Below are 16067 nucleotides of genomic sequence, written 5' to 3'. Positions count from 1 at the left end.
CTCCACCTAGCAATTCCTCTTCTCCCCTTCTTTCAACATCCCCAGGTTCTCCTCTCAGCTCAGCAGAGAGAGTGTGGTTGTTACCCCAGCAGATGGCTTTTGTATTTGGTAGCATCTCTCCCAGGCTTCAGACTGCTGGGATCCCATGGAAGGGGTGCAGCTTCAGAGGGTATCGAACCCTGCTGGAGGGTTGTCTCATTTTTTGGTGGTTCTCTGCTCCAACCCCTGCTCCTCACTTCTCTCAGGGCAGCTGCTGAGTTGGCACTCTTAGCCCAGTTATCTCCCCCCTCCCAGCCTTACTTCTTACGACTATGCAACCCCAATAATGTTTGTCGCTGCCTTCAGTGGCAGATATGAGTGTGGACACTCTGATTCAGCCTCTCAGGGATTTCCATCATGTTCTTGATTTTGAAGACAGCTTCGCTTTTGGGCTCCTCCCTTAAGTCTATGCCCTCCTCAGCTTTGGACACTCCAGCTGCCTTTCACCACATTGCTATCTTGGCTTCTGCAGCCATGCAAGCTCTGCAGCCACCTTTCTCTTCCATTGCTGGAGCTCTGCATGCCAGACTCCAATGGTGTGAAGCTGTGCTATGGGAAGTGGACCCTGCAATTCAACAGCCTTTGTTGGCTGGTGACCCCATCTTGCCAGCCCTCTTGGACACAGGTTAAGCTCAAAATCTTTCACAAGCTCCACCCTCTTGGGTGACAGTTCATGTCTGGCACCACAGTCCTACCTCTTCCTCTTGGGCTTGTCAAGGTTCTGGGTCACAAGTCCCTGCTTCCACTAGTTGACATTCAGTGAATTTTTGTCCTGGTTGTCTTCAATCCTCTTTGGGTTTCCGTGGTAATCCTTCAGGTCCCCCTCAGGTTTCAGCCAGGTGCTCTTCAGCCCATCACACTGGAAGGGGGCTACCACCAAGGTCTCCTTCCCATTTGGCAACTGTCCAGGTCTCATCATACAGGTCTACTCATCCTACCCCTAGTCCTCTGCAGCCCTCCCAGTCACTTCCCCAGCCTAGCAGGAACCAGCACTCCTGACTCCTGCAGGCTCAGTCTCCTGTCTGTGTGGGAGGAGGTATGGCCTTGAGGGTCCTGGTCGGCCAAGGTTGTCCATAAGGGTCTCTCTTGGCTTTGGGTAACCAGTCGCCATCTTCCCCTTCGCCACCCCATCTGTCCTTAATCCTGCTCAAGGGTGGTTTGACATTTCTTCAAGATGTGGGACCAGGATGTTGTGGAGGATCTGACTCTGCTTTCCTGTCCCATGCCTTTGTGGTTCCCAAAAGGGACTCAGATAAGCTTCAGCTTGTCCTCAACCTGAGCAGGATGAATCAAAGTATCCAGACTCTGCTTCCAGATGCTCTTGCTTCGGTAAGTTCAGCTGGCCTTGTCTCTGGATGCATGGATGGTCTCCCTTGACATGGAGAGTGCATACTGGTACATGCCCTTCCACCCTTGGTAATGCAAGTTTCTGGCAGTTTAAGTCAACTCCCGTGTTCTTCAGTTCAAGATCGTGTCATTTGGTCATAACATCACAACCAAGGTCTTCATGAAGCTCACCAAGGCTGTGTCCTCACATCTTATAAGTCAAGAGATGTCAACCCTCATGCACTTCAACAACTGTTTGATCCATGCTCCTTCAGAGTTCCGAGTGCAACAAGATCTGGACATTGCTCTTGGCACCTATCAGGAAAAGGGATTCCTGGTCAACTTCTTTAAGTCCCATCTGTCTCCTTCCCAGTCCATCACTTGGCTCAGCATACAGTGAGTCACCAGGTCCCATACTCTGGGATTGTCTGCATGCAAACAGGTCCATCTGCTACAGAAGCTTCACTGGGTACTGGGGTCTCACTACTTTCAGCAGGCAATTGTGGGACAGCCTCTTATGTTCCCTCAATTTTGCAGCAGATGCAGTACCTCTAGGATGGCTGAGGTTCAGGAGATTTTCCCTGGAAGGACCAGCTGGTTTCCCATTGCCTGGCACAACCAAGTTCACAAATTTCCCAAATCTCTACTCCTGCTCCTCCATTGGTAGGCTCTACCCTGTCAGTTGTCCTCAGTTGCTCCCTGGATCCCTCCACAACCCATGCTGTTTGTCACAACCAATGTTTCAGATTCAGGCTGGGGCCTCCAGTCTTCCAACGGTCTTCAACCTCAGGGCCTGTGGTCTCTTTCTCAGTCCCAGCTTCACATCAATGCCAGGGAGCTCCTAGTGCCCCTCCTTTTTCTCCATAAGTTTTCAGGGTCAGGGGCACATGCATGAGATTCCAGCTAGACAATGAACTTGCAGTACACTGCATCTCTCACCAAGACTTCTTGCTCTCTCCCTCTTCTCTCCATCTCAGAAAATCTCTTTTTCCTGGCTAAGTCCAGGAACTTCTGCCTATCCACCAGGTATATTCCAGGTTCAGACAACATTTGGGCCAATGCATTGTCACATCAGGCAGGGACTTTAGTGGAATGGGAGTTGATGGAGACCATGTTCCAAGATCTTGTGGACCTTTTCAGCAGTCCTCAGGTGGATCTGTTTGCCTCCATCTCCAACCACAAGCTTCTTCTGTTTGTTTCCCATTGGACAGTGATGGAGGCAGGAGGATCAGACACCTTCCTGGTCGATTGGAGCCAGTGAAACTTCCTGTATATGTTCCTTCCTCCGGCAGCCAGAATGTTACTACAGGTATGCCACAAACTGCAGACATTCTGAGACCAAGTTCTTCTGGTGCCCCCCCCTCTGGCAAGCCCAGCCAATGCAGCAACTCCTGCATTGGTGCCCTTCTCCAGTGCCCCTCAACCATCTGTCTTTGTTGGGGAGAGGCCTAAAGTCCTCCAGGATTTCCTAAGATTTTCACACATGCAGTTTCTCTCTCTGTGCTTATCTAGAGCTGTCTCCACAAATGGTGCTGGATCTTTTGTGACTCTCCTATTCAGCAGTACCAGTCCTGCTGGAAAGTCTTCCAGTCCTTCCTGCACAATAAAGATATTCAAGACCTCTCTCAAGATGTGGTACTTCAGTTCTTTGGTCTCTTGTTTCATGAGAAAGGTCACTCTGCTGCTACTATCCATGCCCACATCACTGCTCTGAAGGCTCCACTTCAGTATGGCCATGGCATTTCACTGGATCCCCTCTAGCAACTAGATGCTCTGCAGCCTCTTCCTTCAACATCCTACTCCCTGCCAGTCTTGTCTTTTCTGGTCCCTCTCTAAAGTTCTGGACTCCTTGTTTCCTTCTCTATTTCCTGAGCTTCCCTCACTGGATCTGATTTTTCAGAGGATTCTGTTTTTGGATGCCTTAGCTTCTGACCTGCGTGCTTCACAGTTATGTGTCTTGTCTCGTTGTCCTGCCTGGACTGTCTTTGCTTCTGGTGACATTCAGGTATCACTGGCCCCTGTCCCTTCTTTCCTGGCCAAGAACGAATGGGATGATCACCGCCTTCCTCCCATCATTATTCCAGCTTGGTTTCAAGGTGGGGTTCATTGTCCTCTGTGTTTTGTCTTTTCTCTCCATCAGTAGCTTCTAGCTTCTACTGTTTCTTCTTCAGACCATCTTTTTCTCTGGCCCAGCTCTCTCTGCCCCTGCTCCAGTGTCCACATCACACAGATTTTGTGTGATATTATCAACTGTGCAGAGCTAGGACATTGGCCAAGAGGTCAGGATATCCAAAAAATGGTAGCTTCTCCACTTTTCTTTGTTCCCATTCCTTGGAGACTACTCACTTAGGGGGCCAGTGGACCTTGGTTCCCACTTTTGTCCATCGCTACCCCCTCCACTCAACTCACCAATATGGCCTGTGTCATGATGGGCTATGCCCTGCTGTCCAACTAATCTTTTCTTTGAGAACTCATAGGTTAAGGATCCCCCCTTTTTTGGGGTTGGTTTTCAGGATTTTGGTCATCCATAACTTATGGACCAGTGGCCCTTTGTGTGTGTTTTTTTTATTTATTTATTTTATTTATTTATTTTTTTTTTTTATGTAGGAGGGACACCAGCCAATGGCAACAAAAATCTGAAAAAAAGAAAAAGAAAAAGAAAAAAAGTCAACTAAGATGCCGGTCCCTGAATAAGGTCTGAAGTGGTAGTCAAAAATTGAAGGATAAGTGTCTTGAAACCTCCCTCTTAGAGGAATTTAAGTCATAGGAAGGTGGAAATACAAAGGCAGGAAGGGAGTTCCAGAGTTTACCAGAAATAGGGATGAATGATTGACAATACTAGTTAACACTTGCATTACAGAGGTGGACAGAATAGGGGTGAGGGAAAGAAGGAAGTCTTGTGCAGCAAGGCTGTGGGAGGAGGGGAGGCATGCAGTTAGCAAGATCAGAAGAGCAGTTAACATGAAAACAGCAGTAGAAGATAGCAAGAGATGCAATATTGTGGCAAAGAGAAAGAAGCTGAAGACAGTCAGTTGAAGGAGATGAGTTGATGAGACAAAAAGCTTTTGATTCCACCCTGTCTAAAAGAGCAGTATGAGTACATGTGAAATGTACTCCATACATGGATGAATAAGGCCTTTGTACAGAGTTAGCAGCTGGTTGGAGGGGGGTAAGAAAAACTGGTGGAGTTGTCCCAGAACACCTAATTTCATAGAAGTTGTTTTAGCTAGAGATGAGATGTGGAGTTTCCAGTTTAGATTATAAGTAAGCTGTTTTTAGCTAGAGATGAGATGTGAAGTTTCCAGTTTAGATTATAAGTAAAGGACAGACCAATGATGTTCAGTGTGGGAGAAGGGAACATTTGAGTGTAACTGAAGAAGAGGGAATAGATGTCTGGAAGGTTTTGTCAAGTTGATAGATGAAGGAATTGAGTTTTTTGAGGCAATGAACAATACTAAGTTTGCTCTGTTCCAATCAGAAATTTTAGAGAGATGAGAAGTCAGGCATTTTATAGCTTCCCTGCAAGAACTGTTTACTTTCTGGAGGGTTGGACATCTACAAAAAGAAGTGAAAAAGTGCAGGATAGTATCTTCAGCATAAGAGTGGAGAGGATAAGAAGTTTGGTTTGGAAGATCATTGATGAATAACAGGAAGAGAGTGGGTGACACGACAGAACCCTGAGGAACACTGCTGTTAATAGATTTAGGAGAACAGTGACCATCTACTACTGCAGCAAAAGAATGGTCAGAAAGGAAACTTGAGCTGAAGCTACAAAAAGAAGAATAGAAGCTGTAGGAGGGTAGTTTAGAAACCAGAGCTTTGTGCCTGACTCTATTAACAGCTTTTTTGATATGTCTATGGGAACAGCAAAAGTTTCACTAAAATCTCTAAAAGAGGATGACCAAGACTCAATAAAGAGGCCTTGACAGAACCCATACTGGCAATCAGAGAGAAAGTCGTGAAGTGATAGATGTTCACGAATCTTGTTGAAGATAGGTTCAAAAACTTTAGAGAGGCAGGAAATTAAAGCAATAGGACAGTAGTTTGAGGGATTATATGGTCACCCTTTTTTAGGAACAGGCCGAATGTAGGCAAACTTCCAGCAAGAAGGGAAGGTAGATATTGATAGACAGAATTGAGTTTGACTAGGCAAGGTGCGAGCATGGAGACACATTTTTGAAGAACAACAGGAGGGACCCCATCAGGTCCACAACCCTTCTGAGGGTTTAGGCCAGCGAGGGCATAGAAAACATCACTGCGAAAGATTTTAATGGACAGCATGAAGTAGTCGGAGGGTGGAGAAGAGGGAGGAACAAGCCCTGAATCATCTAAGGTAGCATTTTTAGCAAAGGTCTGAGCAAAGACTTCAGCTTTAGAAATTGATGGGATGGAGGTGGTGCCATCTGGATGAAATAAAGGAGGGAAAGATGAAGAAATAAAGTTATTGGAGATCTTTTGGGGAGATGCCAAGTCATGAGTGGAGTTGGATCTTCAAAGATTTTGACACTTTCTATTAATGAAGAGCAGACACTTCTTTAGGTCATGCTGATACAGGTTGGTCTGGTTGGACAAAGCTTGTGTTAACTTGTACTGTACAGGAAATGAACAGGTCAAGCTTTACTACTTTTACATTTTTTTATGTATATCTACATATATAGACCTTATTTATTAATATGATTTAGAAATAAAATTTGATATGTAGTAAAAAAAAAATCATATATATATATATATATATATATATATATATATATATATATATATATATATATATATATATATATATATATATATATATATATATATATATATATATATATATATATATATATATATATATATATATATATATATATATTATTATTATTATTATTATTATTATCATCATCATCATCATTATTATTATTATTTTTTTTTTTGGTGGGGGGGGGAATGTCCTGCTGCTGCTTACGTCACAGCTGTGTATCTTCAGTTATCTCCTCATTCAGCGAGTATGTGTCCCAGGTTGGTGTCTTCCTAGATTACCTCCACAAGGGAAGCAGTATTAACATCCATGAGGTGGCCACCAAAATTGGATTTTAAATGGAGTGAAAAATCAATTTTTGGTGGCACTGAGTGGATACTAATGTTTTGGTTCCACCCTTACTTTCCTTCTCCCCCTCCCCCTGTCTCGTTCAGACACCATCTGGATAAACATGATATTTTCTGACAGTAAGTGCTATGTGTCCTGTCCTCCGTACCTTTTCAGGCCACATCCCTTTTCAGGTTAATCGGTAGTTAGACAGGTGTTGGGGGGGGGCAGTTTAAACTAGACAGATGCTCTGTTTTTGCCATCTTCTATGACTTCTTTTTCTGGAGAGGGTTTGTTGTGGATTACTGCCTACTTGTACGCAGATATCAAATATGCTGATGCAAGTCCTGTGCATAAACCATTGGCATCCACTAAGTGCCCCCAAAAATTTATATTTCACTCTGTTCAAAAATTCTAATATTTTCTTAAAGAATTTTTCTACTTTATTTATTTATTTATTTATACTTATATTTATATTTTTTAATTATTTTTTTTTATTTTATTTTATTTTTTGCTTACTTACTGTAGGTGCTTGTTGGTTTTGATTTACACCAAAATTCAGTTTCTCTCACAGCGTAGGAACAGAACTCCAATGTAACCCAAGGGCCCCCTGTACTTGCAAAACCTTACTCTGTTGGGACTGGACAAGCCTTTGAACAGGCCTTGGATGGCTCAGCCTCTTGAAGGAAGAAAATTGGTGCAGAGATTGACAAGAACATGAGGTGGCAGGCCTATTGGCCAGATGGCCTGCCAAGGAAGATCCAGAAGGTGGTGGTTTCTTTTTCTCAAGAAGCAGCAGCAGCAAGAGCTGCCTCGTGCAAAGATTTTGTTATAGACAAGTCACTATGTCTCTGTGTTAGAACCACCTTCTTAAGTTGTTGAAGTGAAGGAGACAGGAATAAATCTCTGAATTACCAGTCTCATGAAGGGCATATAGTTTGACAAAACAGTTGTTGCCTCCCGTGCATCACACTGCATGGCACATTGCAAGTTCTCAAGTGCCTGTGCCATCAGCACATCCTTATTAGGAGCTGCATCTTCCAGCTTAATCAGACAGGAAACTGCTCTAAAGATCCAAAACTGGATGTTCTGGATCTAACGAATGCTGTTCATTGCTTCCTTTAAGCATGGCATTTTAAAGCCAGAATGAGAAGAGTGCATATCTGAGTACCCCTTATGAAGGGATTGATGAATGAATCCCCTTCCTCCTAAAAAATCATCACTAACTCAGTGTAGCATCCACCTTAGCCTATGAGTTTAAGACAGCACCATGGATTTGCCACAGAGAAATTGATCTGAAACCAACCAACAAAACCTCACCAAGACCAGGAGACAGCTCATAAAAAGTCCTTGACTCCTTTTGAATCCTCAAATTGGACATAAATAAAGTTTATTAAAGTCCAATTAAGTCAGCTTAATGAAGTCAGAAGCTTCTTCACCAGAAGTCTGTTCCTCTACCTCAAAAGAGTAGTGGTCTGAATTCTTGCAAAGCCAAGAAGTGACATGGGCCACTGAGTGTGTAGACCAAATTAAGAAATTGCATCATGCCTGAAAGAATGAAGTAGCATTTACCTTAGCCAAAGCACCTAACACCTTGGCATTGCCCATCATACAATTCCCCCATGACAGAAGAGGTTTTAGGGTGTCCAAGGAAGCCAGCTGCAATGCCCAAATAGGAGTGATGTACAAGACACCCAAGAGTGATTCATCAGTATGCACCTGAGAAGCAACAGAACTGCTGGTAGCATCTACTCTCCATGACAGGAGGGTTTAGGAATGTGCTTCATTCATGACATGGAAGGGAAAATCAGTCTAAGTGGTGTTTGACTTTGCCAAATCTCATCCAAATGATGGTAGTGGACTTAAGCACAACTGATGGCCAAAAGGAGAGGCAGAGGATGGTCAGTGGTAGGGAAAGGACTTACTATGCCACCCACCTAGTGTGGGTAATCAGAACAAGTACCAAAGGAGCATTTGATTCACCCTTTTAGGTCCTTAGGCTCTCTCCTAGCCATCTTAGAGATAAGAACCCCCTTCCTCCTCACAAGGGCATTTGCTCTTACGAACAGGTGGAATGTGTTCATGTTGGCTTTATAGCTCCTGACATCCTAAATAAACAACACAAAGTGGGGGAAGGGGGGAAACACTGAAAACTGGACCTCACCCAGTCATCTGACATTATTTTTAGAAATGAGTGCAGTGGCATTGGTGGGTGGTGGGGACCAGGACATGATCTCAGTTGACAGTGGGGAAACTAGGACAATACCACTTCTTTTACTAGTCCTTAACTACCTCTGTTAAAAATGACAACTAGGGAAATTTGTGTGCAGTAGTTGGACTTTAAAAGTACCCATTTTCTCATACTGTACAGTGGAACCTTAGTTCTAGAACTCAATACAATCCTGAATACCGTTCAAAATCTAAAATGTTTGAGGATCAAAACTATTTTCCCCATAGGAATCAATGTAAAACGGATTAATCCATTCTCAGACACCAGTCTACACTGTCTTAGCAGCTTATGACAGATGCTCCCACAGCCAAGATGGCTGCTTCATAACATCTGCTGCTCACAAATTATTTATCCAGAAAGGAAATATTGAATGAACTTAGTGACAAAGAACTCATCAGAAGATATTATTTAGACTGTGCAGGTATTCTCTTTGTTACCAATCTAGTGAAGGAAGCCTTACAGAGGGGCACAGGGAGGAGCAACCCACTTACTGCCAAAATGAAGGTGATCATAACATTTAGACATCTTGCTGCTAGAAAAAGCTACTGGAAAAATGCAGTTGTGCAGTAGTGATGGCACTGGGAGTCATCAAGAGAGCCACAGGTGACTCAGGATAACTCCTGAGTGCCGAAAACTGTTTGTTTACATTGAAACTTTTCAATGGGATCACATTTACCTTATTTCAAAGATTGAATTACTATCTTACACTCTCTCTCTCTCCTCCAAATAAATAAAAATGAAGTAACATTTATAGAAACTATAAATTAGTAATAAACAGCAGCTTTTGCTATGTCTTTTAATATTTGAAATCAAGTAACTTTGTTCTAGAATCAAATTATAGTATCACAACCGAAGCCATAATAAGTTCAAAATTTTACTCGAAAACCAATTTGTTCAAAAAGGGAGGCATTAGGTAACCAAGGTTCCACTGTACTTTATTACTAGAATTATAAATCCTTTTTGATTCATGGTAATTCTTATTGTTTCACAGACAAATATATGAAATTATGTGAGTTAATTTAGCATTGGGCACATAGGGTACTTAATTTACAAGTGAAAGTTGATGACTTGGCTTGTGGTCTCAAGTGTCAGACCTATCAAGAAAGCTGCAGCAGCAAGATGCATATGTTTTCTTTCTCCATCCACCTCCCTGCCACACAGTTATTGTTTACTGAACTTGACAACCTCCTTAAAAGTGGAGGTTTTGCTAGATACACCCAAAAAATGTAGAACATTTATATCATTTAGCATTCATGTCTGTAAGTCTGTTGAGGGCACTAGGAAGTAAACATTAACCTGGGAAGCAGAAGAGAAGCTAACATGCAAAGGGTGAACTTCAGGTAAAACACCTATCCCTGGTACTTCCAACACAATAACATTAACAGGTGAGCATGAGGAAGAACTAAAGGAATGGAGAGAGTGCCTATCTTTACTGTGAGGCTTACAGTAAGACTTATACTTACACTCCAAGGGCAGTTGATGCTTATAAGCCTTAACAACAACACTTTGCTCCTAATCCTTACACTCATCACAAACAATCTCAGCAGTGCACAAACTTCCCCTGCGCTTAACACAGATTATAAGAATCTAGAGCAGTGGTTCTTAACCTGGGTTCAATTGAACACCATGGATTCGGTGAGTTAGTCTCAGGGGTCTGGCAGAGGTGTGTGTGCATGGTTCATTTTGTGCACTATTTTATTTTTCCAACCACAAAGTGTTCGGTGAATGCACATATGAAACTTGCTGGGCTCAGTACCTCCAACAAGGTTAAGAACCACTGATCTAGGGTGATAACACATTTTCCTTTCACAGCCAGCACCAATGCAGAATCTCCTGTGAGCACCAATACAGATCCTTGTCAGAGTATTGAGGTGGTGTGGGGCCCCCAACAGTAGAAGGAAGAACCTTGGCACCAAAACAAACAGAGTGCATCAGGAACAACCTTAACCTATTACCACAGTAGAGAGAATGGCTTTGGTGCAGAAGCACTGTGGGAGTTGGATTCAGGTAGTGAGAGTAATTCAGGTAGAGTTCAGGATGCTCTCATTTTCTTTGGAGCTGATCCCTATTCTAGTAATTAAATGAGAGGTAAGGATGCCTTGTGAGAACTTTATTGCAGTCAGGAAAAAAAGTTCAGGAACCACATTCTTCATAAAGTTATGACACGTGTCATGATGAAGGCAGATTTGCATTATAACTTGGAACATCTATCATAAGTCATATGTCATAAGTTATAAATTGAGCAAAGCCATTTACCATAACTGTCTACTATATGTAGCACTTACTTAATTTCAAATACTAAAAGACAAAGCAAAAGCTGTCATTTATTATCAATTTATAGCTTCTATAAATATTTGTTTAATTTTTATGTATTTGGAAAAAGACATAATGGAGATAAGATAGTAATTCAGTCTTTGAAATACAGTAAATGTAATCCCATAAAAGCACCTCAAATGTAAACAAAGTTTTCAATGACTCCCAAGGCCATCACTACTGCTAAACTGCATTTTTTCCAATAGCTTTTCCCAGCAGCAAGATATCTAAGTGTTATGATCACCTTCATTTCAGAAGTGAGTGGATTGCTTCTTTTTGTGTCACTCTGTAAGGCTTCCCTCACTAGATTGGTGACAGAGTACCTGCACACTCTAAACAATATCTTCTGACGATTTCTGAACTTCCAAGTTCATTAAATATGTCCTTTCTAGGTACATAATTCCTGGAGTGATGTGAGGTGGCCATCTTGACAGTGGGAGCATCTGTCATAAGCCACAGTAAGATAGGGTTGACCCACTTTTACCATCCAACATGGATTTATGACAGACTGGCACAGTTTATGATAACTTTTCTAAATTATGATAAGATCATGCCACTGACCTCATGATGACATATTTCACAGCTAATCCATTGCATTTAAAACTTAGTGTGTGTGTTTTGTCCTCACATCTGACAGTGTGGAAGTGCAGTGACATCACAACTAAATGTGTGTGTGTGTGTGTGTGTGTGTGTCAGAGCTGGGCATCACTAATGAATCTGAACTTTTGATGTCACAAATCTGCTAGCTTATCCCATAACTTTCACAACTGCAACTCTGCAAATTTCAAGATTATTTAAATTGCAATTGCAAACCTGCTATTATAAATAGCTACACAATGTTTGCAGTCTTCAGCCACAAAACCTGACACCACAAATGCAAACCACAAACAAAAAATCTATCATCAATAGCTTTTGATTTTTTTTTCAATCTATTTGCAATGTAATTCTGTAGCTACACATTCAGTTTCAATATTTTTTTTTTCTTAACGTAGAGTATAAGGAAAACAATTTTTTCATGACCAGCATTGACCATACATATGCTAGTGCTACTTCAAGTATGGATGATTTGTAATCATACTAATTAATTTGTAATAATCTGATAAGCATCTATTTGAAACTTACTTTTAATGAAAGGGACCAAAGTAAATTCAGTAGTCCAATACAAAATGATTAACTGGCCATCAGAAAGCCTGTCATATAGCTGCGTTGCAGATGACAAACCAGTAATGTTCACACAGGCAAAGTCTGTGGCAATTGGGAGGCAACTTGCCTTGAACTGCTGGCCTTGCCTTGCCTTGCCTGGGAGTTTGCCCACCAAGATGCCTCTAATTTTACTTGATAGAATGTGCTTGGCAAATAGATGTTTACACAGGGCAAGTAACTTGTAGCAAGTTACTTGCACACTTGACTTGAATCTCTACTTGCCTTGCATAAACTAGCCTTTAGCAGGGATATATGCACTGGGCTGGCTCCTCCACGTGTTAGCAGAGGTTAGCGAAAGTAACACTACAAACACAAATCCGCAAGTTAGCAACCTTTTTGTCACAGATGCAAATTTGCAAATGAAATGGAACTTCCAGCATTGCAGATTTGTGGATTAATTAGCAAAGTGCCCAGCACTGGTGTCTGTACGTGTGTTTTGTCCATGCAGCAGTGCAGTGCCGTAATATTCAAAACTGCATGTGTGGGTTTTGTCCTCATATCTGGTGGTGTGGCAGTACAGTGCCACCACATTTAAAACTGTCCTGCATTTAAAATATCTCGAGTGATTCAGTGGTGCAGCACTATCACATCCACCACAATAATGCAACATCTCTCATTTCTTTGTGTTTTTTTTGCAATGCAGTAGCACTGTTACTGGCCTTCTTTTCCCCTTCTCTTGCATGCAAGCCAGTATAATTAATGTTGTGGCTAACAAGTGGTTAATCCACATTGATAATCTGTATGTTCAGGTATGTGAACTATACACAGAAATATGTATAAATTACTGAGGACATACGTATTTATTATTGCTATAAATGATGCTGGTGGTAGGAACGTGTGACCCATACATGACAAAAGTGCAAAACTTAAGGAAATAATGTGGAGAAGTTGGGATAGTATGACTTAGGACTTGGAGCGAAATTCATATACTGTGAAACTCAGAGGGATACTGTATAAAGATCCTACTTTCCATGGTGGAACAACTCAAAGTACACAGCAAAGTAGTAAACCAAACATTATCCATAATAGCATGAGGGTCTACCAGGGAAGAAAAGAGGGCAGCTCAGCAGGCATTTTTTATATAAATTTTGTTGCCATTGGCAAAAATCTACCTGTCATGTAATAATATAATGAAATCCAGCAATTACAAGCATGTTCTAAGTGAATTCATCTTCACTTTCTTCAATAACTTGCCTGGGGCTGGATTTATGCACAACAGAGCCCTTGCTAAGAAGCCAAATAAATGAAACATTATCAGTGAGACTGGTGATGCTAATGATTGAATGACAAGACAGCACTTTTATGTCAACTCTGTAAAAAAAAAAAGATTGACAAAATATATAAAAAAAAATCTGTCCACATACCTCACCTTTGAATATCCTATGCCAGACCACAGAAAGGATGAGCAGATAAATATGCCAGCTACTTCAAAGTAACTGGCTGAATCAATGCCATAAAGACTAGTATGTGTTGAATAGGGAAAAGGCTACTACATACACACTTCTCAAGAAGAATAAAGAACTTTCTATACTTGGTTTTCTCAATGTTGAGTTTTTAGTTCTTGTTTTTGTTTTCCATCATGACTTTCAGTTTACACTAACAAAAATAAAGCCATTTACTGATTCTGGAATCTCCTAACATAAACTCCCATAAGTGACTGACCACAGCACAGTTTTTGCTTACTCTTATTCAGTTATCTATTCCAGTCCTGTCACTCTTCTCTCTTGCTTTCCCTCAAATATTCCAACACTGTTCACTTACTTTAGTTCTCATCTCTTCAAACATGGTGGCGGATACTTATAAAAGTGCATGCCACTAAGTTTGGCCATATGGCAAAGGAAAGTTAAACATTTTACCATCAAATCTTAAACCCCACTGACCTGTGAGATGATGGTCTTCTTTATGACCATTCCTGCCATAACAGCCTGTTCTGCCTGATCTGTGGGTTGGTCAGTGTCCTCAGGTCTGCTCTTGAGAGAAGCCAGCTTGATTTCATCACTTCGCAGAATAGTAAGAGTGTCTTCCAACATGGGCATGCTACTTTTGTTCAGCTTAATCCGGCCATCCACAACAGCACCTAAAGATACAACATTGGAGATTTCAAGATTATAAAGCACAACACTTATATATCTTTGAATTTTACTATCAAATAGAAGTTTAGAAAGTGTGAAGACAGTCATAAAAATATTACTGAGAAACTTGCACACGCAAAATGTGAGAAGCATGAAAAGCAGCAAATAGACCAGTATCATTAAGTGTAGCCCTCTCTACCTTGGGAGGGGAAAAAATAATAAAATAGATAAAAAAAATAAATGAATAAATAAATAGATAAACAGATCAATTAAAATTTAAATACCAATATCATAGGTAGACTTACCAAATTCATGCAGGGAAGCCACAGAACGCCTGACTTCTGATCTTTCTAAAATTTCTGATTGGGGCAGAGCAAACTTGGTATTGTTCAATGCCTCAAAAACTCAATTCCTCCATCTATCAACTCGACACAACCTTCCACACAACTATCTCCTCTTCTTCATTGACACTCAACTGTCCCCCTCTTTTACACTAAACATCCTTGGTTTGTCCTTTACATATAATCCGAACTGGAAACTTCACATCTTATCTCTAGCTAAAACAGCTCCTATGAAGTTAGGCGTTCTGAGGCATCTCCACCAGTTTTTTTCACCCTCCCCCCAGCTGCTAACTCTGTGCAATGGCCTTATCTGTCCATGTATGGAGTATGCTTCACATATCTGGGGGGTTCCACTCATACTGCTCTTCTAGACCAGGTGAAATCAAAAGCTTTTCGTCTCATCAACTCTCTGCTCTAACTGACTGTCTTCAGCCTCTCTCTCATCGCCATAATGATGCACCTTTAGCTATCTTCTGCCACTCTTTTCATGCTAACTGCTCTTCTGATCTTGCTAACTACATGCCTCCCCTCCTCCCATGGCCTTGCTGCACAAGACTTTCTTTTTTCTCTCAACCCTATTCTGTCCACCTCTCTAATGCAAGAGTTAACCAGTATTCTCAATCATTCATCCCTTTCTCTGGTAAACTCTAGAACTCCCTGCCTGCTTCTGTATTTCCACCTTCCTATGACTTGAATTCCTTCAAGAGGGAGGTTTCAAGACACTTATCCTTCAATTTTTGACTACCCTTTTGGTTTGGACCCTTTTCTGGGACTGACATCTCAGTAGGAGCTTTTTGGTTAGAGCAACTGGTCTCTGCAGTGTCCTTATTTTTTATGTTTTTATGAATAACTCTAAAGTTGAAACGTACAGAACTGTATTTACAAGTATCAGGAAGTGTCAGTGAGAGCAATGTGAGCCTTCATGACTGCATATGGGGCCAGGTAGCATAAGAGATGAGGTAGAGAGAACATTTTTGGAGTGAGGTAGATGAGTGTATATAGAATTTTGGTGACAAAAGTAAATGTTCTACTGTAGAGGGATTTAAATGTTCGAGTTAGAACTGAATTTATGGTTGGGACTGTTAGAAGGCATGGTGTGCCAGGTAGAAATGAAAAAATGGAGAAACTGTTGGAACTTTACATGGAGAAAGAGCTGATGATTGGGAACATGGTGTTTAAGAAAAAAGGATAGGTATACATGAATGAGGCAAATGAATAAAGTTGTAGTAGATACAACAATGATGGACTAAGTGATTGTGTCAAGGAACGTGATGAAATAGTTGTTCGATGTGAAGGTCTGGAGAGGAGCTGGGAGTTAAGAATTGACAACAGATGGATAAAATCTTGACAAGGAGACATGACAAAGCACGTTGGAGATAAAGGGCAGAGTTAAGTACCAAGAAATATTCTGAATGAGTAGTGGAATGAAATTAAAGACTAGGGAATGTGTAGTGTAGAGGAAGAGTCAGTGTCTC

At 41.4% G+C, this 16067-nt stretch overlaps 1 protein-coding gene across 1 annotated transcript in view; it reads right to left on the bottom strand.

The window, feature by feature from the left end:
* Positions 1–16067, bottom strand: part of LOC135099638 (condensin-2 complex subunit D3-L-like) — an 89960-nt gene that overhangs the window by 8725 nt on the left and 65168 nt on the right. Inside the window, exon 4 of the mRNA XM_064002027.1 lies at positions 14060–14256. Coding sequence (XP_063858097.1) covers positions 14060–14256 — 197 coding nt within the window. The remainder of the gene's footprint in view (positions 1–14059; positions 14257–16067) is intronic.

The sequence above is a fragment of the Scylla paramamosain genome, unplaced genomic scaffold, assembly GCF_035594125.1.
Source record: "Scylla paramamosain isolate STU-SP2022 unplaced genomic scaffold, ASM3559412v1 Contig164, whole genome shotgun sequence".
In the NCBI taxonomy this organism is placed as follows: Eukaryota; Metazoa; Arthropoda; class Malacostraca; order Decapoda; family Portunidae; genus Scylla; species Scylla paramamosain.
Note: the sequence above shows the minus strand (reverse complement) of the source record. Positions and strands in the feature narration are given on the sequence as shown.